The sequence below is a fragment of the Cavia porcellus genome, unplaced genomic scaffold (assembly GCF_034190915.1).
Source record: "Cavia porcellus strain 051 isolate PalLab524CR breed Dunkin Hartley unplaced genomic scaffold, mCavPor4.1 scaffold_19, whole genome shotgun sequence".
Lineage (NCBI taxonomy): Eukaryota > Metazoa > Chordata > Mammalia > Rodentia > Caviidae > Cavia > Cavia porcellus.
The window spans coordinates 14,288,070-14,308,452 of record NW_026947502.1 but is presented as its reverse complement, the minus strand read 5'-3'; the positions used below and the strand labels follow the sequence as shown (position 1 = coordinate 14,308,452).

Here is a 20,383-nt window from a genome sequence, read left to right as displayed (position 1 = left end):
GGCCACCTCTGGTGGACTCTTGGAGCTGGCATGCCTGTCACATTGGACTCATGTACCATACAGAGCTGATGATTGCCTTCTGTTACAACCTACACATAATCCTTAAATGGTCTTGGAAATAAAATCAAACTCTCATTTAGTCATCAGTCATCTATGCAAGGGGGTGACTAAGCAGCAGCTTTCCACTGAATTGCATTGTTCGGAGTGGACAGAACCTAGACAAAAGCAGAAATGGTGCTCCATGTAAAATCACTCTTACAGGTGAGCTGGTGGAGGGACCCATGGTGTCAGGGAGTATTCAGGGAATGTCTTTCTCCAGGGCTTCTTTTATAGTTTAGGTGGGGTATGTATTTGTATGTGGTTGAAACTATCAAGAATAAGAATTGTTTCTCGGGACTGGAGATTTAGCTCAGCGGCATAAGCACCTGCCTTGCAAGCAGGCAGTCGTGAGTTCGATCCCCGGTACTGATAAAAAGGAAAAAGACAAAAAAAAAAAAAAAAAAAGAATTGTTTCTCAATAAAATATAACTAATACATACTTACATATACATATATATTTATATGCACACTTTCTTTTTTTAACTGTGGTTAGAACATTTTTGAATATTAGTAAAACAATGTTTGCCAGCTTATTTTTGCATTTGAGGGGACTGGAAAATAAGGTAGCTCCTTCCCTCCACCCCCACTTTTTAGTTTAGGTGCCCTTCTTATAGTCCTGGTTATTATTACAGTGTTCTCGAGCTGTTTTGTGTACTACGTAACCTTACTGTGCACTCAGAATAAAGTACATCAGATACAGCCACAGGGCACATCAGCTTTAGCAGCCAGTGTCTAAATATTCTACTTTGGGATTCAAGAGTCCTCTGTTTGTATTTCTTGTTGTCACATCACTTTTTTTGAGGTGCTAGAACTCCCTGCTGAAATTACCTGGAACATGAGAATAGAATTGCTTAGCTTCCTAGCTGGCTGCTTGGCTTTGGATGGCTTTCTGCTTCTGAGTTGACTCCCAGTTGTTACCAGTTCTTGGCAAGGAATTTCTGGGATATTCACACTTTGTTGTTTTGGGACTTTAAGCAAAATTAATGGTGAATTCATCAAATGTGTATCCTTAAAATTTCAACTTCAAGTCCTCAGGCTTCCTTCCCCATATGTATTTTATACAAGAACTATTAATACAAAATGTGCCACTTTTTATTCTGGTGGTTATCATACATGTGTACATGAAAGGCACCTATTAAAAGTACAAATTTAGGAATCATATGGTCACATATACTGATGTAATAGGTCTGGGCTTGCCCAAGAGTGTATGTTGATCTCAAATGATTGTGATGCATACTGAGAAACATTAGCTTTGACAACCAAATATTTAAAACTGGGTTATACACAATGGCTGTAATAAAGTTGTCACTTCCTTGCCAATACCCTGGTGTTACGTGGCTGATTTTTGTCTCTTTGCAAATACTTTCATCTTGGGATAATATGGTAAGTTGTGTTGAAGTGTAACAGTGGAAAAAGTCCTTTGTTCTTTAGATTTTCTGAGGTAATAATTACACTTGTGGCTTACCAATGGCTCAAGTAATCATACTGCTATAGTTGTATAAACTTTGTTTCACATGTTTCACATGTACCCAAATCAGTTAAGAAGGTAGTTTCTTCTTTTTTTTTTTTTTTCCTTATTTTTAAAAAAGTTACTTAGCCATTGATTCTTACGTTGTTCGTATAAGGGTTCTCTGGTAGCCATATAGGATTATTACTGAAGTAAAATGAATTTTATTCTTAAGATTAGTGTTATAGATACTCTGTTATAATGAATGTTGAAGCCAGAACTTTGGGGGTGGCAGCAAAAATTTTTAGATGGAAGACATTTATGAGGTACGTTTTTGGCCCTTCTTTTAGGATATGAAATCAGCTGTGATCACGCCGTGCAGTCATTTCTTCCACGCGGGCTGTCTTAAGAAGTGGCTGTATGTGCAGGAGACCTGCCCTCTGTGCCATTGCCACCTCAAAAATTCCTCTCAGCTTACAGGATTAGGGACGGACCCCGCTCCACAGCCTCAGGCGGGAGCTGAGCAAAACATCATTCTTCAGGAAGGTACTGAACCCCCAGACCGTGAGCATCCTCCAGGGACGGGGGTGCAGGAAGGTTCTGAGGACAGTGTTGAGCGCATCACCAGAAGACCAGAGAGCCAGAAAGGGGATGTCTGCCCTGGAGAGCACCGGCAGAGTCTGAGAGATGAATCACGTCCAGTTGAGTCTGCCTAGAGGAGAAGCAGCAGTGACTTTGGTTCTCTGGAGAAGCTGGCTCAAGATGCATTTATTCATGCTCAGACCTGAGGGGCGGGTGTCTGGGATGAATTGGTAGGAAACTGACATTCTAGTGCTCTATTCCAGGACGCACTCACAGTGGAAACCACCTGCTTTCCTCTCTTGACGTTGTGGGAGAAATGATGCAATGTATGCTAGTCACAGTGTATTTATATGTTCTGTGCTGATGTTTTCCAGAGGTTTGCCAAGAAAATTCAGCCTCAGCGATTTCGAGAATAGCCCCATTCTTGTGAGGCATAAGAACAATCAGATTTAAATGTTTGCAAGGGGCTGAGGAAAAGAATAAAGAGCATGAGGACAGCAAGGGAAGAGGTGGGCAGAAGTGGAACTGGCATTTCCCTTTCTGTGAGACAGGATCATTCTTGCTGTAAAGTATGTGTAGCAACCAGCCCTTTTCTCCACCCCCTTTTCCTTCAATTAATTGAAACTCAGTTGATTATTCGCTGCAGTGAAATCAAAGATGTAGAAGCACTGATTGTATTCAAAGATGGAAGCACGTTTATACTTCAGATGTGCTTTAGGGAAAGGGTGGGTGGGTGCTGGGACTTGGGGTGCATTCATGTTACCTGAGACTCTTGAACTTTATGATAGAGTCTTTATTATTTTGTTGTATATGGAACTTTTGTTAATATATTGTACACTTTGCTGGCTGCGTGACGTGATCTAAAACTCTAATGAACACTTTGGAGTTTGCTTTAGTGAAGGAGGCCAAAGTGGGAGGGGCTTTAGGGCACTGATGTAGGCCCTGGGTGTACTTCTCAATCTTGTGTATGTTTTAATTCTCGCAACCGAATCAAAACAGTGTTAAATTATGGCAATATTTGCACTTTGGGAATGAGTACATAACTGTATGATCACACTCTGCAAATGCCACTTTTAAAGCTGTTAATAGATTTTGCACCTTTTCTTTGACAAGGATGTGTCATATTTAAATTTTTACATTCATCATGGCTACAGGTAGAACTGGGGAGGGGGGATGTACTTTTTTATGGGAATTTTGATATGAAAAGAAACTAGTCATTTATTTATACAGTAGGCTTGGCTCAAAAAGTGTTTTTCAGACTTGGTATTCCTAATGTGGGATGTGACTTTGTTTTTAGTAGCAGATTTGGAAGTAGAATGACAGACATAACCAAATGTCTTAATAAATTTAAATTTGATGATAACTGTGTTTTGTCCCTGTGGTTTATGTGTACTGTAAAGTGTTTGAAATTCTATTCTCAGGAGGTTCTGTTTTATTTAGCTGAACCAGATAGAGGGGTCCCCATTACAGACACTGCCCTGCAGGTGGCAGAAGTCTTGGAAAAGGACGAGTTGGTTGAAATCTCCCAGGCCAGTGGTAGCAAACTCAGCTGTGTACTGGAAACATCTGGGAAGCCTTGATTAAAAAAAAAAAAAAAGTATTTCTAGTCCCTACTTCAGACGCCCTAAATCCACCTTTGAGGGTGTGTGAGGACATTTCATACCTTCCCAAATGGCTATCCATCTAGTCTGACACTAGCATAGTGCAGTGTTTCAAAAAGTCTCGACTAGATTGGAGTGAATTTCTCCCCAGGTATAGCTAGGTGCTTGTCACCATCTGTTTGCTGATCATAGTAGACAGAAAACAAGGCAGATGGCTCCCTCTAGTGGTAATGAAGCTGCTGTCCGAAGACCAGCATTGCTGATAGAGGGTTTAAAAGTGATTTTTAATATTTGTGAAAAAGGAACATGTTCAGATATTAAACATGGCGCCCTGCTTAAAGGAATGACATTGAAATGAAAGGTGACATTGAAATCGTTCATGGTTATGTGGAAGTTGGTTGTCTTGAGCACTAAGTACCCGTGTGAGATCACTGAGTCTTCCATCAGGAGAAATACTCAGGCATTTTAATACAAGTAGGGACTGCTCAGTTTCACATCATACAGTTTTTCATGCACATAGCTGATAGACCCCAGCTATATTACCAGGCTCGTGAGCCCCTCCACAGCCCATTGGACACCTGTCTATAGCTGGGCACCTTTTGCTTCACTCAGAGTCAGTAGGGGTGATGATACCTTCACAATTTTCAGTGGCTCTAAAATAGCAAATGTTTTTGCTTCCTGCACATGTGATACATCAGTGTCCAGTTGGCAGGGATCCCTTGTGTAGGACACACACTCGAACTTCCCTGGTGGTCATGTCAAAGGGCAAGGACTCGCAAAGGCTATTGATTACATCCCATTTCCAGGCATGAACATTGCTTCTGATCACTATCCCTTGGCTAAAACCACCGCAGGGGCTACAAAAAGTACAGAAGTTGTCTTCTGCAGTCTGCAAAGCGACTTGCTGGCGAGCACTGTTTGGAGCAGTTGTTGGACGCATTCAGAAATTGGAACATGCCTGTGAATGACCATACCCGATTGGGAACTTCTGTTTTTCTTGTTCTGGTAACTGAGATGGCAGAGCTGTACAATGCCTTACATATTTCAAAGATTTGGCTTGTCATTTTTGTAATGATTTCTAATTCACTGCAGACATTCTGACCTAGAAAGATGCAAAGTTTAACCAGCAAAAAAGAAAACTAGATTGTATTTCCTTTTGACTATATTCACGCATCTTGAGAACATAGTCAAAATACCATTTTTCCTAACTGTAGTGTTTTCCACTTTTTCAGATACTGCGTACTTATTTTCATTCTTGATCTGTATTAAAAATTTAATAATAAAGTCTTATCACTGTGAACTTTGACTTCAAAGCTAGTACTGAACAATCTGAACCCTTTGTTAACATATTTCTATGTTGTGAAGTTCTTTTGCACTTTGTAAAACTTGTTCTAGTAACCTAAATAATGCTGTGCGTCCAGTAGAGGTCTGATTTCAAACATTGGATTCAGTACGGGGCTTCCTGATGCCCCTCACGGGGGGGCTTGAATGTCTTAAATGTGGAACGTCTCATGTGTACTGCTCATCGGAAGTACTGTGCATGTTTGTAAATTTAAAAGAAAATTTTGTAGTTTCCAAGTTTAAAAGCAAGGACTTGTGCGTGTAACTGATAATGAAGCAAGGCCCTTCTAGATACTTCAGTACCAGTAAACAAGGTGTTAATTCAAACGTTAGAAGATAAGCTTTGCATTTTAGTAGCTTTCACACTGGGTTTTGAAAAACTAGAGCTCCAACAGCATCACACTGAGTAGAAAGCAGAGGAGTTACATGGTTAGGTTATTTAAGCATACATGTTATATGCTTAAAACTTGCTTTTAAACGTGGCTTACTATTTGGGAAGAAAAATACAAAAAGTAGTTTCATTTGGAAATTAGCCCTTCCAAGCTGCTTATATGTTGGGTGGTAGCGGAACTCCTGCTGGCAGCTACACCCTCGCTTCACACTCACTCTGTCTTTTCAGAGAGTGTTCTGCAGGCCATTGGCTCCTGAAGTATAAATACATTCCAATTCATGAGTTAAGGCGAACTCATTGATCCTGCTTTGGGATATAGAAATGCTGTAGCTTTGAAAAAAAAAATAGAATTACAGTTTGTAGGGTAATTCTAGGTTAGAAAGTAGTCATTGAGGGGCATGGTGCATGCCTGAAATCCTAGCATTTAGGAGGCTGAGACAGGAGGATCATTGAGTGCTCACAGTCAGCCTGGGCTACAGAGTGAGTTCAAGACCAGCCTGAACTATGTATTGAAACCTGCCAATAAATGTATGTGTGTCTCAAACACTAGGAGTGACTTAGTCTAACACTTTGGATCCGTGGGTGGGTGGGGATCTCTTGTTTCTCCTGTGCAGTGGATTCTACATTTGGTTGCATTATGTGGACGAGTTCCAGGATTTTCTAGTGAAGACAGTAGATCCTGCTCATACCCCACACGTCTGGAGACCTACTCATTGCCTTCGTGAATGCTGGCTGTTTGGCCTTCTCTTCTTACCGTTAATAGGGATAGTGCAATGCTTTACTTGTCTACAGTTTCATACATGTTCTAATGTAAAAACTGGCTTCTCCCATGAATGTAGAGAAGTCTGAGCCAACTCTAAGTGAGATGCACTGTTGCTTTCCAGATAAGCATCTGCTAAGCCGAGGTCCGACCTGTGGCACCACCTTGCTAATCTCTGTGGACCTTCCTGTGTCGGTCTGGTGGATGTGGGTGCTCTAGAGGGGTAAGAACACCCTGGCCCAGAGGCAGGCACCCTGGCTATTGTTTTCACTTCCTCTGGCAGTGTGGCCAGCTTTTGTTTTTCTGGGTTTCAATTTGATCTGGAAAAAAAGGGAAGTCTCTGCGGTTGCATGCCGTTGTAGGTTTTGCCTGTGTGTGTTTTTAATATTTGCCAGTGACTAATGAGCTTCATGTATTTTTTATGTGCTCTGAAATACTGCCTTAGCTGAGGTTTGGTTTACCACTCTTCTGCTGGCTCAGGGCAGGAGCTAGAAGAAGCCACAGAGTGAGCAAAATCGCTGACCATTTGGCTCTTCTGGTTAGCCCTGTTAAAAAGTGGCAGAGACTGTCTAGAGGTGGAGAGCAGAATGTCACATCGTAACTGATGACATTATTTCTGCGAACAGTTTTTGAAGGTTTAACTGAAGCCCTGTTGAGCTCAGTATTTCTAAAATAGAGATGAAAAAACTTGAGGGCTTTAGGTGAAATCTGGATGATTGAGTTTTGTTGTTTAGCCTCCATGGTGCATTTTAAAATGATGTTTTAAACAGTATTTGAGCCATTGCCAGCCATTTAAAAGTAGCAAGATTGTGTACTCTACAAACTCAGCTGTGAAAACTGGGAAGAGCTGGCTGCCCAGGTCATTCCTGCTGGCCATGGTTGGTAAAAACCTAGGTGGCTGTTTTTGGTTCACCCCACTTCCCAACCCCGCCACTGCTTGTTCTGAAAAGCTTGGTGGTTATCAGTGAGCTCTTCTTTCTGCGTGGAAGATGCTGTGAGTGAGCACCCAGCAAGTTTGGCCTCGCAGTCAGTCAAACCCTGCGTGAACAGGTACAGTGCACGTATTCAGTACTGATGGAAGTGAAAACATACGACTTGAAAACCAGAAGCAGTGAGAAGAAACTCTGTGTTCATTTATGAAAGTGTAGAATCTGTATTATTGTTTTTCTTTTATTACTGTACTTCAGTGACCCAGGATTCCATTTGAATACCCGGTAATGGTATTAGTACTGTATCTTTCAAGGGCTGGCTCCACAACTGTCCCTCAAATTTTAAAACCTTCAGAAGGTCAAGTTCCTTACAAAAAAATGTTCGACCTCTGCATATCCTGCATGCTTAAGATCATTTCTAGGTTGCTCATAATACCCCGACATAATATAAATCCTCACTACACCATATTGTACAGAAAATAATAGCCACACTTTTTCTTTCTGAATATTTCTAATTCTCATTTGAACTGTGGAGGTAATACTACAGGATACAGAGGCCCTACTGTGTTTTCGGCTTGGATCTATGATTGAATTTTGCACTCGGTGATATCACTAACTTGTTGCATGGTCCTCCACCAGGTTTCATTGGTCTTTGGTGGGTTCTGGGAGTGTGTTGGGAAGCATGTGGAAGATACAGATGCCTGAGTCCACCTGCAAAGTTGTGACTTGCTTGGTTTGGGATGGAATCTCAACACATGTTATCTTTGCACAAAGTTTTAGATTCTTCTGGGAGAACCTTTGACTTGGCACAAATATTACTGTCAGTTTAGTGAGCTTCATTTTTTTTTGCACTAAAGGGTATTAAACTTGGCTAAGAGCTGGTTTACTACTGTATTCCTGTTACCTGGCACAGGTCAGGAGCTCTGTAAATACTATTGTTGAAGCCAGTGCTTTATGGAAATTGATTCTTAGAGAAGATGAAGATGTTTGCCTCTGCGGACCATTTGTGGTTAAGGATTTCAGCAAATGTTACAGCGGGCTGTGCAGTGAAGCAGCAAAGCCTGGCCAACATGGGGCACAGGTGCACAAGTGCGATCTGGCCGTGTCTAACCAACCACTTCGGTTGACTGCCCACCCAGAAAGATCTAAAGTTATTTATATTTGAAGGTGAAACACTTAGGTTTTTTCCTCCCTCCAACCTAATAGAACTAAACAACCATAAAATCTTGGGAGTGAAGGAGCCTTCAGAGATCTAGACCAATAGTTCTATTTTACAGGAGAGGGCATCTTCAACCTGTTCAAGATGTTTGTACACAGTTGATGGCAAAGCAGTGCCCAGACCTCCAGAATTCCAGGCCAGTGTCACCTCAGAGAAGATGCAGGTACTCCCGTATAGTATGTTGCATTCAAGAGACCTGTTTTATTAAATATAAAGCTGTTCTAAATGAGCTTTGGTGAAAGGGTGAAATGGCTAGAGCTTCTGGGATAGTAATATTCAGTTGTCAATTTGCAGTCCAAGTTTTTGGTGAATCATGTAAGAAGGAAAAACAGGAATTAAATAAAATTTGGGGTGTAGAGTAAGTGTTAAAATGTGGCAAGTCACAGCCCCCCATGATACGGAAGTTGGGAGCTGATGGTTACAAAATACCCCAGCACCATTTAATGTGGGAATTCTCGCTGTGTATTAGTTGTAGCTGTAGATGTGTAGACCAGAAAATCATAGTTTGTAGGAACCTGTAGGACATACTGGAGACTGGTGAGTCCAGTCTAGCTTCAGAGAATACAGAAATACAAAATTTCTTCCTTAGAATGTTAAATTAATCTAAGAAGCACATGTTTGGGGTACATAGATGCAAACATTATAAAGCAACTTTCTAGTTGCTTAATTAATCTTTTCCAAAGCTGCTGGTCTCTTCTAAATTTGCCTAAACACTCCCCTTTCCTTAAGAAAACAGGTGAAAATTGAAGGGAGCTTTCATGCTGTTCTGGGCATTAGGAGCTATGCTATGTGGCTGAAGCACAAGTCCGTGAAGGGACCTGTGTGCTGGATGCCGAGCGGTGAATGTCTGAATGAAGAAGCATCCCGGGGGAGCCGCGGTACCGAGCTAACTGGTATCCTAGCATGTAAAACTACCACAGTGTGTTTTATGAGCCTATAGCCTGCCACCATGCCATTGCCTCTTATCTTTTGTTCTAACTTCAGATTTTTTTCTTGCACACTTAAGAAGAATATAAAGGAGATAACTGTACTAAATGATACCTAAGCAAAGCACCTTCCACCAACGTGCACTTGGTACTTTGGGGGAAGAATGTAGCAACTTTTAAAAGCCGTTTCCATAAAAAAAGAATGGAAAGTGTTTACTTAGAAAAGGAACTTGAAATTTTAATGTAATGCTCACCAATGCAAAGAAAATGAGCATTTTACTTTATCACATGAATATATATGCAGGTAGTTACATTCTGTTTCAAGATAGAGGTAGGTAGAACTCAGTAAAGCTAGGTTCAGTGTGGTACGTTCAGGAGCCAATATGAAAGTACAGTTAATAACACATCATCACCTGGAATTCAAGGGCCCTCATCAGCTGCCCCCAGTGTGGGATGAGGGTATCATTTTGTATTTAGTTGTTTACCAAATTGATTAATTTTAGTGAGTGTGGCCATGTATTTACAGAGCTACACAGAGTTTAGTTTCCTGTTCTGCTCTGCTTTGATGTTCAGGCTTTATTAACATTTTGTACTAGTCCACTTAGCTAGTGCTCCATATTTCCTTTTTTGTTTTTATTGGTACCAGGGATCGAACTCACGACTGCCTGCTTGCAAGGCAGGCGCTTATGCCGCTGAGCTAAATTCCCAGCCTCTAGGTCCATATTTCTTAAACATCCTACCTGTACATCTGGAAGAAATGACTGTCTCCATTTTCCAGGTGGGGAAACTGAGACACAAAGGAATGCAGTGGCTTGCTCAAAGTGCAAAGTGGTCAGTCTGGCTTCAGAATCTCCTTAACCATTACGTCATTGTGCCTATTTATGAACACAATTGTTTTTTCAGAATTTTTCATTCTTAACGGTGGGCAGTAGGGAAGGTGTATCAGTAACCACTCGTGGGTGCTTCTCTGTGCAGGGTACTTTGCAGGTTTCTGCCTGCAAGACGGCTGACCTTCAGACCTTTCTCTTATGATTCATTGGGCTGGGGTGAGACCTAGGCATGCGGAGTTTGCAAAGTTCCTTAAGTGGTTTCAGTACCATCAAAGTCTGAGAACAATCATGTCCAGTGGATCAGCTCTCTGCTCTTCTGTTCACATTGGCACCCCAGATGAAGATAGGTTCCTGTAAAACCAGTTTCCCTGGGTCACAGCCTGATTGCCCTCCACTCTCAACCCTTGTATTCATACCTGATCAGAATCAGCATCAGTCAGTCTTGGGCTCACAGTGGCACATGACACCCATGGACCAGTAGCAAACTTGTTTTGCTTAGACAGTGTTCCTTTAAAACTTGAAATAATGCTTAAACATTAGGAGAGCTCATGGGAAAAATAGTTCCTGGATTCTTTGGGAAAAAACAGGTTTAAATGTCTTTTTGCACCTAACATTCAGCAGGAGTTCTGGGGCTTCCCCTTAAATGAATGTGTACTTCTTTCCTGGTTCCTCAGGTGCCTTGAGTTCACCGGGTGCCTCACGGATTTTGTCTTGCAGTAGGGCACACATGCAGGAATTAGTCTACTTCGACAGTGTTGTTGTTTACCTTGTACTGAGTACTGACAGCTCAGGTACAGCACTTTCTTACCATAGTTTGATTTGGAGTAGTTTCTGTGAAGGAAACACACACACACACACACACACACACACACACACACACACCACTTTCCCAGTTTATGCTCTCTACTTTCCAAAGCCAATCATATTCAATCTTCTCAGCTCTTTTTGCATCTTCCTGATGTGTTGATTAGGTTGGTATTTTTTCAAAACATCACCAAACTACACAGAAACTCAAAAGCATGTGACAGACCAAGTTCTTGAATTCAGGTGTCTGCAGAGGGCAGTAGGTAATGTAAGGAGAAAAGAGAGCTGGGCAGGAGACACAGAGTCCTAAGGAATTCTTGTTCCACCTGCCGGAGGTAGCCCTTGCCAATCAGGCTGTGGTCATTGTCACTCAGTAGAACATTCCATGACGATAGAAAGGTTCTGCGGCTGCCTGGTCCAATATGGTAGTCTTTAGCCGCGAGTGGCTGTGGGACACTTGGAACGTGAGACTGAAGAACTGCATCGTAAAGCTTGGCTCATGTTTACTTAAATGTAGCCATATGTGGCTACTGTCCTGGAATGAGTCTAGCTGATTATTGCTGTACAGAAATGAATGTGGTTGTGGTGTGGTTGGATGTTCTGATTTTTTCCAGAGTAATCAGGAATCTGTATATTTTAGTGAAATCTCTTCCGTTATTTGTAATGTGAGCTCCATTTAACAAACGTGTAAAAGCTAAGCAAAACCCATTGATGGGCTGACCTGTGGTCTGCAGCTATCCACTGGTGCCCACCACCACAGGTTAACGAAAAGCCCAGGGCAAAGAGAAAACACATTGCACGTCTCTTGGTGGAAAGCAAAGGGCATAATTACTGTGCGATCCTCTCAAAGTAACCTGACTTGTGTCAATGAAAGATTATTGGCTGCAGGTTTTCATGACAGAGTTTACGTACATCCTGTCCTGTTCTACCCTGGAAAAGCGTTTCGCAGGGGATGAGACATTAAGGATGAAGCAAGGTATTTGCTTAAGCAGGGACAGTAAATGAAAAGAGCAAAGGGAAGACAGAGCATAACTAGCTGGGATCCTGAAGAAGTCTTATATACCTGCTCACCTGGTAGAGTTATCGCTGCTCATATGGCTATTAAAATTTAAGTTTGGATAACATTCCAAACATTGCAATTTAAGTTCCTGAGTCACATTAGCCATACTTTAAGTACTCAGGAGCCATGGGAATAGGAGCTGGTAATGACCACACTGGATTTAACAGACGTTGAATGTGTCTAGTGTTGTAGAAAAATCAGGCCAAGGGGGTGAAAGGTAAGAGATGGGTCTAGAGAGATACTCAGGGGCAGCCACGTGGTCACAGTAGCTGGGTCACCAGGTTAGGACATTTGTGCTAAAGATTCTCCTTTTTGGAAGCTTATATTACTGGTCTACAGAAGATAAATTAGACAGACCAGACTTGCTAATGGATTGGAAGTTACAGGCTGGTTAAGAGGCTGTAGTAGCCCCAGGAAGAGGTGGGGGTACTCCAGGGGTCAGGCATTATGCATTACACATGAGCCCCAAGATGTAGAGTACCATCTCTTATAGTGCCGAGTGCAGAGCAGTCACTCAAAACAGCCGTCATTCTGTGTCTGTGCAAACTGAGTTCCACGGTGGTCAGATAAATTCACACACACCACACAGCCAGGAAGTTCCAGGACTGTGAGTCTGTATGACTGCTTCATTCCACAGGCTAAGGGTTTTTTCCATTTTGTACAGAAGAAGAGATACAAAGCATAGAGAAATGAGAGCTCGTGGCCTCGTGGAGTTGGGCAGTGTCCATCGGCATAGCTTCCTGGAGGACAAGGAGGAGGTCAGAGTCACAGTCATGTGGTCCCAGAAGCACTAACCCCGACCGCTCCGAATGTGTGGATAACCAGTCTTCTGTCTGTGACGATTTTCAGCGTGCAAGGTTTTATACATGTGTGTGTGTGTCTTGTAGGAATTCTTCAGACATCTGGAGAATTTAAACCAATAATTTATAATAGATTTCCCTGACTCGTAAGATAATTCCCTAATGAAAAGAGCACACTTTATCTCAAATTGCACGCAGCAGTAAAAGGAAATTCAGTAGATGAGATTTTGAAATTCTCCAAACTCTAGATGCAAAGGTATTTGCGCTCTTTGTTTTTAAACAAATAAGACATTTGAAAAATTCCTTTGAATCTTGTTTCCCCTTCCTCTCGCTTATTTTATTTTTGGTGGTGTTGGAGATTGTATCTCTAGGCTTATTCTTCACTGACTTTTTGAGACTATAAAATAGTGATCCTCCTGCCCCAGCCTTCCTCAGGGCTGGGATGCTAGTTTATATTTTTATATATTTTAAACCTACAGAAAAGTTCCCAAACCTCTATGTACCCTTCACCCAATGTTAACATTTCACTGTATTTGTTTTTTCTCTCTCAGCACGCAAACATACAGAATTTTGGACCACTTGCAAATAAACTGCAGACATAATATCTCTTTCCCTCTAAACATTTCAGTATTTCTTAAGAAGTTTTGGGGCTGGGGATTTAGCTCAGCAGCATAAGCACCTGCTTTGCAAGCAGGTGGTCGTGAGTTCGATCCCCGGTACCAATTAAAAAAAAAAGTTAAAGAAGTTTTTAATTTTTTAATCTTTTGTTGTCTCAGTACAATGCCTCACCTAAGATCCTGTATAGAATTGAGTCCAGGATTATATAGTACCCAAAGTTGACATATCTCGTTGGTCTCCTTAATTACCAGTCCTTATGTTTTGTTTTTTTACTATTTATTTATTTACTTATTCATTTTAAAGAGGGTAAAAATGAGCAAAATAAAACAGAACAAAGCCAATCACAAACCACTATAAGTGACACAGGACTTCAAATCAATATGAAATCAACGGTGGCTACCATATTGCCTCTTGTTGTCTTCAAAACAGCTGTAGATACTTTCAGACATAGCGGAAATCAAACAAAACAGAACAGAGGAGAACCAATAAAACCAAAACAATGAATGCAATAAAGGACTTCAACACAAGACAATGGTAAATCCAAAATGGCTACCATAATACAACTTGCTATCTTTGAAACAGCTGCCCATGCCATCGGATATAATAAAATCAAACAAAACAAAACAGAATAAAACCCAACCCAACAAAACAGTGGATATGACACAGAACTTCAAAACAAGTTAATAGGGAGTTAACAATGGCTACCACCTGCAGGAGATCCCCCTAGATGCCACACTATGTACCATGACCCTCTGAACAGATGATCAGACCACCAGCCCTGCAGTCAGTGAAACCCTAACCACCACAAGCATCAAATTTCACTGCACCTCAATAGCTATCATCACAGCCTGTGTTTCTCTGGATCAGCAGGTTGCTTACGGGGGCCGGAGGGGATTGGCTCTTCTTGGCTCCCACCTGCATGCTGGAAGAGGCTTGTGCATGGTGCTGGTTCCCAGCGCATCTTGCTTCTAGTTGATTTCTTCTTTTCTTCCTTTTTTCCTAGTTTTGTGACATTCATATTTTTGAAGAGATACAATCAAGATATGGCCGTTCATCCTCCCCAGCATACTCTTCCTTCAAGCCCACTTATCCCAAAGTTCTTGACAGCATTACTTTTATTGTAATAAGTTGTTTTAAATTTAAACTCTCAGCACTTTAGGCCAGGCATGATGGTACATGGCTATAATCCCAGGACTCAGGAGGCTGAGGCAGGGGGATTACCTGGAGTTCAAGGCCAGCGAGAACTGCAGAGTGAGACTCTGAGTCAGAAAACAAAAACAAAATAAACTTTAACCATTTTAGATAACCCCTCATAAGATAACAACAGATTATATTTAAGGAGACATTGAAATACAATCGGTAATTTATATGTAAATATATTTGCTATGTAACATTTATCTATAATTCATTCCTGAATAGATTTTTTTAAAATTTAACAAAAAAATTTTTTAAAATTTTGTTTAAGGAGAAAAAGAAAAAAATCAGAAAGAAGGTACAAGTTATACAGAATTAAAAAAAATAAACAGTAGGAAATCACTAGTTAATAGATTACATATCATCTTAGAAATAGTTGTTCAGGTTACAAAATTAAAGCATATAAAGTTCAAACTGAGCCTGCAAACAGTTCTGTTCAATGATCCAACAAAAACTCAGTTATATGGTTATCTATCTTATACACTTAAATATATATGCAGTTATATCCTTTAGAGAACTTTCTTTTCCTCTCTTTTACAATGACAACTACACATTTTGGGTTTTATTACTCCCACAGTTCTTATTACTTTTTTTTGAAGAGAATAAGACCAAATGTGACATAACAAAACAGAGTCAGTCAAGTCAAAAGGATGGACATAGTACATAATGTAAAAACAGAATACAAGGTGATCAACAATGGTTACCATAATGCCTCTTTCTATCTTAAAAAGAATTGCCTATATCATCAGTTATAATAAAATTGAACAAAACAGTAAAGAACAAAACCAATAAAACCAAAACTTTGGAGACCTTACAGGACTTCAAAAGAAGATAATAGTCAAACCAGAATGGGCATCAGAGTGAATCTTATTGTCTTCACAGTTGTTGCCTATACTCTCAAACTTGGTACTATCAAGCAAAACAGAACAGTAAAATCAGTCAAAACAAAATGGTGAGAGCAATACAGGGTTTCAAATCAAGTTAATAGGAAATCAAAGTGGGTTACTATAATATATCCTGCTATTTTTAATTTATTTTTTCCCTTAACTAAAAAGTTAAAAATAAAAAAATAATAAAAAAAGGAGATTGAGATAAAAGAGGACATAACAACAAAACAGCACAGGTCAGAACATAACCATTTAAGCAAAATAGTGTTTCACCACAAGATATCCCGAAATAAAAGTAGTTACCATAGCGTCTTTTTCCTTGAAATCTTTGAGTATAACTTTGTATACTGTAGCATCAAACATATCAAGACAATGTAAAACCATTCAAGAGAATGACAGTATTACAGGTATTTAGAACCAACTAACAGAAAATGAACAATGGTTTCTGTATTATCTCCTTGTCTATAAAAGTTTTTGTTTATATTATACATATAATAAAATCCAATAAGATACAATCTGTTAAGTCCGATGGAGACAGAAGAACAAAAGCTTGGTGAGACTTCAAAACAAGATGATATTAAATCAGCACTAGCTATTATGATGTCTTGTTTTCTCCAAAATAGCTGTTCCTGACATCTAACCTTCTCTGCCTCATTTCTGTTGAGCTCTTTTTCTGTCATTAGTTGTCAGTTTGTCTTCTTCATTTTGCTTTCTGCTCCATTCATTGTGGCCTCTCTGACACTGTTTCTGGAATTTTTCTCTTTTAGAATGTCCTGCAGTATTCTCTGTAGAGTTGAATTGGTGGTTGCAAATTCCCCTAGTTCTCTTTATCTTGGAAGCACCTTGTTACTCCATTAATTTCTATGGACAGTTGTGCAGGATATATCAATCATGGCTGGAAGTTATTATCTTTCAAAGCTTAAATTATTTCACCCCACACTCTTTGTGATTTGATGGTTTGTGTCTAGAAGTCTACCGTAATTCTGATGGGTGTCCCCTTGTAAGTGATCTGTTTCTAGTCTCTAGCAGCTTTTAATATTCTGTTTGTATATTGGATTTCTGGAATCTTGATTATTATATGCCTGGGTGTAGTTCTGTTTGGGTTGTAGGTGGCTGGGGTCCTGTGTGCCTCATAGATCTGAGTATCTTCACCTTTTCCCATATTAGGGAAGTTCTCCTTGATTATTTCTGTGAATAGCCTTTGCAATTCATTTGTTTGTATCCCTGCTTCTTCCCTTACATTTTTAATTCTTAAGTTATAGATCCTCTTATCATCTTCTAGCCTTTGTATTATTGCTGTTTGTTTTCTTGTTATTTTTAAGAACTTTTTCCTTTCATGCTCCCACATTACAAATCTGTCCTCCAGTTCTGATAATCCATCCTTAGTTTCTTTCAAGATGTTATGCCAGCTTTCAATGGAGTTTTTAGTTTCCTGGTAATCTCTTTGAACCTGCTTTATGTATTCTATGTTTTCTGTATTTTCTCCATCAAACAATTCTCCCTTTATTTTCTGTTCTTCCATTCCACCATCTGTTTTTTCTTGGGAGGTGCTTAGCATTTCTTTATCTGTTCTACTTACATCTTGCTTTACTTGGTTAAATACTTCACTTTTTTTTTGTCTTTTTCCTTTTTATCAGTACCAGGGATCGAACTCATGACTGCCTGCTTGCAAGGCAGATGCCTATGCCGCTGAGCTAAATCCCCAGCCCCTAATACTTCACTTTTGAACTCGTCTATGAGGTCCTGGAGATACCACTTCATGTCTATTGGTGCTGTGCCTGATATTGTATGTTTTCTGTCCTCTTTCTCCTTTGCATTTACCTTTCCTGGATCAGTGTTCTCAGGATTGGGGACTGAGGATCCTTTCTTGTTGATCCCTCTTCCCATACTTTTTGTTCCTTCCATATAAGCATATATAGGAGGCCCAGTTTCTTTCTTTGTGGGTTACAGTTTGTTTGAATTGTGCTGGCTAGGTGTTCCCACTCACTGCAGTGTACTAGGGAGACACAGACCTGGGCAGCGTACGCTGGGCCTGCCTTTCCAGGTCAGTCAACCTGCTAAAGACTTCACTGCGTTAGGGTGCACCACTAGGTGCAGGGACATGGTTTGGGCTAGCATACTGGGTCTTAGTCCATGGCGTCACCCAGTTCAAGTGCTCCCCACCAATCCCGCTTGAGAGGGGAATATGTGACTGAAGTCACTGCAGCATCCTGTTCTGGCTAGTCCGCCCAGTCCCAGAATGTCCTCTGTTGGAGCCTCCTAATCTATGGAAGGGTCCCTGTTCCTCTCACTCACCACAGGTCGATGCAGGACTCCCCGTCAGCTCTGCTCTCAATTTAGTTCGCCGATTCCCACTCTCAGAGCTTTCGCATCTCTGTCCCTGCTGTGCCGAATCAGATGCAGCAGTGGCGGCAGGAAATTCAGGCCATGGTTTCCAGAGGCACGGGTTCCAGCTTTGGCACTGAGACTTTAGCTGTTCCAGTCGTAGCACTGGGATTGCATTTCCAGTTAGTTTCTCTCAGCTTAGTTTGTTCCCGGGTCGGCAGGGTATATCTGCCCCCTGCTTAGGACTCCTAACACTGCACCATTCCTGGAATCTAAGCTGGCTAACTCAGAGAGCCTCCATAGCTGCTGTTATCTATCCGCCATGTTCTCCCGGAAGTCTCATTCCTGAATAGATTTGAGAATTCCAGATTCAGATTATACAGTATGTAAGAACTTATGAGTCTATATTAATAAATACAAACATAAGAAAATGAGTAAGATTCTTCTCTCATTAAAATGCTACTAAAAATGCAGAAAAGAATGACACATTTAGAAAATTATCATTTTGCAATCATTATTCTAATAGTTGATTTAGGGAAGAATTACTATGAATTTTGAAAAAATTTTAGTGAACTGTCCCTCAGACAAAGGACTTCTGTCTAGAACATATTAAGAATTTAAAAAGGGCCGGGGAGTTAACTCAGAGGCACAAGCACCTGCCTGGAAAGCTCATGGTTGTGAGTTTGATTCCCCGGTATCAAAAAATAAAAGTAAACATTTTTTAAAGAAGAATTCTAAAAAAGAGAAAATTAAGACAAACCCAGGCCTGGGGTTTAGCTCAGCAGCATAAGTGCCTGCCTTGCAAGCATAGGGTTGCGAGTTTGATCCTGGGTACCAACAAAAAAAAAAAAAAAAAAAAAAAAAAAAAGAGAAAATTTTAAAACAGACACCCCAAATTCAAAGACCCAATCCAAAAATGGGCATCTGTGATGAATAAGCACTTCTCAGATGAAAAAATACAAGTGTCAAATAAATACCTGAAAAAATATTCAGCATCACTGGTCAATAGAGAAATGCAAATGAAAACCACACTGAGATTCCATCTCACTCCTGAAAAAATGGCCAGGATCAAGAAAACCACCAACAACAAATGCTGGAGAGGCTGTGGGGAAAAAGGAACTCTCCCGCACTGTTGGTAGAAGTGCAGACTGGTGCAGCCACTGTGGAGGTCAGTCTGGAGATTCCTTCAAAAGAAGTCCCATTTGACCCAGCTATTCCACTTCTAGGCATATTCCCAGGAAAATTGAAAACATCATACCACAGTGATATATGCGCACCCACATTTATAGCAGCACAATTTGTAATAGTCAGATCTTGGAAACAACCTAAGTGTCCATCAGCTGAGGAGTGGATAAAAAAGCTGTGGTATTTTTATACAAAGAAGTACTACTCAACTATAAAGAATGATCACATTGAGATATTTATAAATAAATGGATGCAACTTGAGTGCATACTCATAAGTGAAATAAATCAAACTCACATGTGTAAATACTGTATTGTCTCCCTAGTATAGGAAATGGTAAGAATACATAAGATACAAAATCCTCAATAAATACAGTGAAAGGGTAAGAATCTGCTCAAAGGGGAAAAATATCTCAGGGAAAAAGAGGAAAAAGAAAAAGGAAGGGAAAAGGAAAAATATCTAAGTTTGTATAAACACACTTAGGATAGCTAAGATGATGGTGCTACAAATTCTATAAGTTTGTAGAACTTAACATTCATAGCTTGGAACAGTTTTGCATGTTTGTGTCTGGTGACCCGAGGAACTCTTGAAGATCATTATGTAAAATATCAACTTAGTTCTGTTCCTACCACCGTGTTTTGAAGGCCTGTATCGTCATTGTTGTGGGCTCTTTGCTAATGTTATTCACTTGTTTTTTTTGTTTCTTATTTTTCTAGTAAACTGTTTTGTTTTGTTTTTTGCTCTAATACAGAAAAGATAGGTATACATGCAGGGGCTTATACATGCCTAGAACTTCTCTTAAACAGTCTGAGAATTGATTATATTATGTGGGATGAATGAACAGCTATTTTGAAGAAAAACAGACATTATGGTATCCAGTGCTGATTCCGTGTCATCATGCTGTGAAATCCAATAATGCTTTTATTCTTTGTTCAGAGTGATGTTAGTCTGTTTAGTTTTGTTTAATTTCAACATACATGAAGGTATAGACAGCTAGTTTGAAGAGAATAAAAGACATTATGGCAGCCACTGTCGATTTTTCTGTTGTCTGGTTTTGAAGGCCTGTAATGCCTTTATTATCCTGTTCTGATCAGTTTTGTACTATTTTGTGTTGTGTGAATTCATTGTGTGTGAAGATATAGACAAACATTTAGAAGAAAACAAGAGACATGGTAGCCACTGTATTTCTCCTGTTGTCTTGCTTTGAAATCTGTGTCACTTACATTCTTTTCTTCTGATCTGCTTTTTTCTGTTTAGTTTTACCTCTTTTAAAAAAAAAATAAAATTAACAAAAAAGAATTATCAATAGGTGCTAAAAACCATTGGATAAAAACTTGGAAAGGAAAAATATATTTATATAGTTCCAAAATGTTACCCCAAATGTTCC

General features: G+C 40.1%; 2 protein-coding genes across 4 annotated transcripts in view; both read left to right on the top strand.

Annotated features, from left to right (window-relative positions):
* Rnf145 (ring finger protein 145) overlaps positions 1-3,491 on the top strand; it is a 43,819-nt gene extending 40,328 nt beyond the window's left edge. For all 3 annotated transcript variants that reach the window (XM_063230714.1, XM_063230713.1, XM_063230715.1), the window contains exon 11: positions 1,897-3,491. In XM_063230714.1, the coding sequence (XP_063086784.1) occupies positions 1,897-2,262 (366 nt within the window). In that variant the 3' untranslated portion in view covers positions 2,263-3,491. The remainder of the gene's footprint in view (positions 1-1,896) is intronic.
* Positions 3,492-7,233: 3,742 nt separating this feature from the next.
* Ebf1 (EBF transcription factor 1) overlaps positions 7,234-20,383 on the top strand; it is a 427,788-nt gene continuing 414,638 nt past the window's right edge. The window contains exons 1-2 of the mRNA XM_063230720.1: positions 7,234-7,271; positions 8,428-8,532. Of these exons, the coding sequence (XP_063086790.1) occupies positions 8,527-8,532 (6 nt within the window). The 5' untranslated portion in view covers positions 7,234-7,271; positions 8,428-8,526. The remainder of the gene's footprint in view (positions 7,272-8,427; positions 8,533-20,383) is intronic.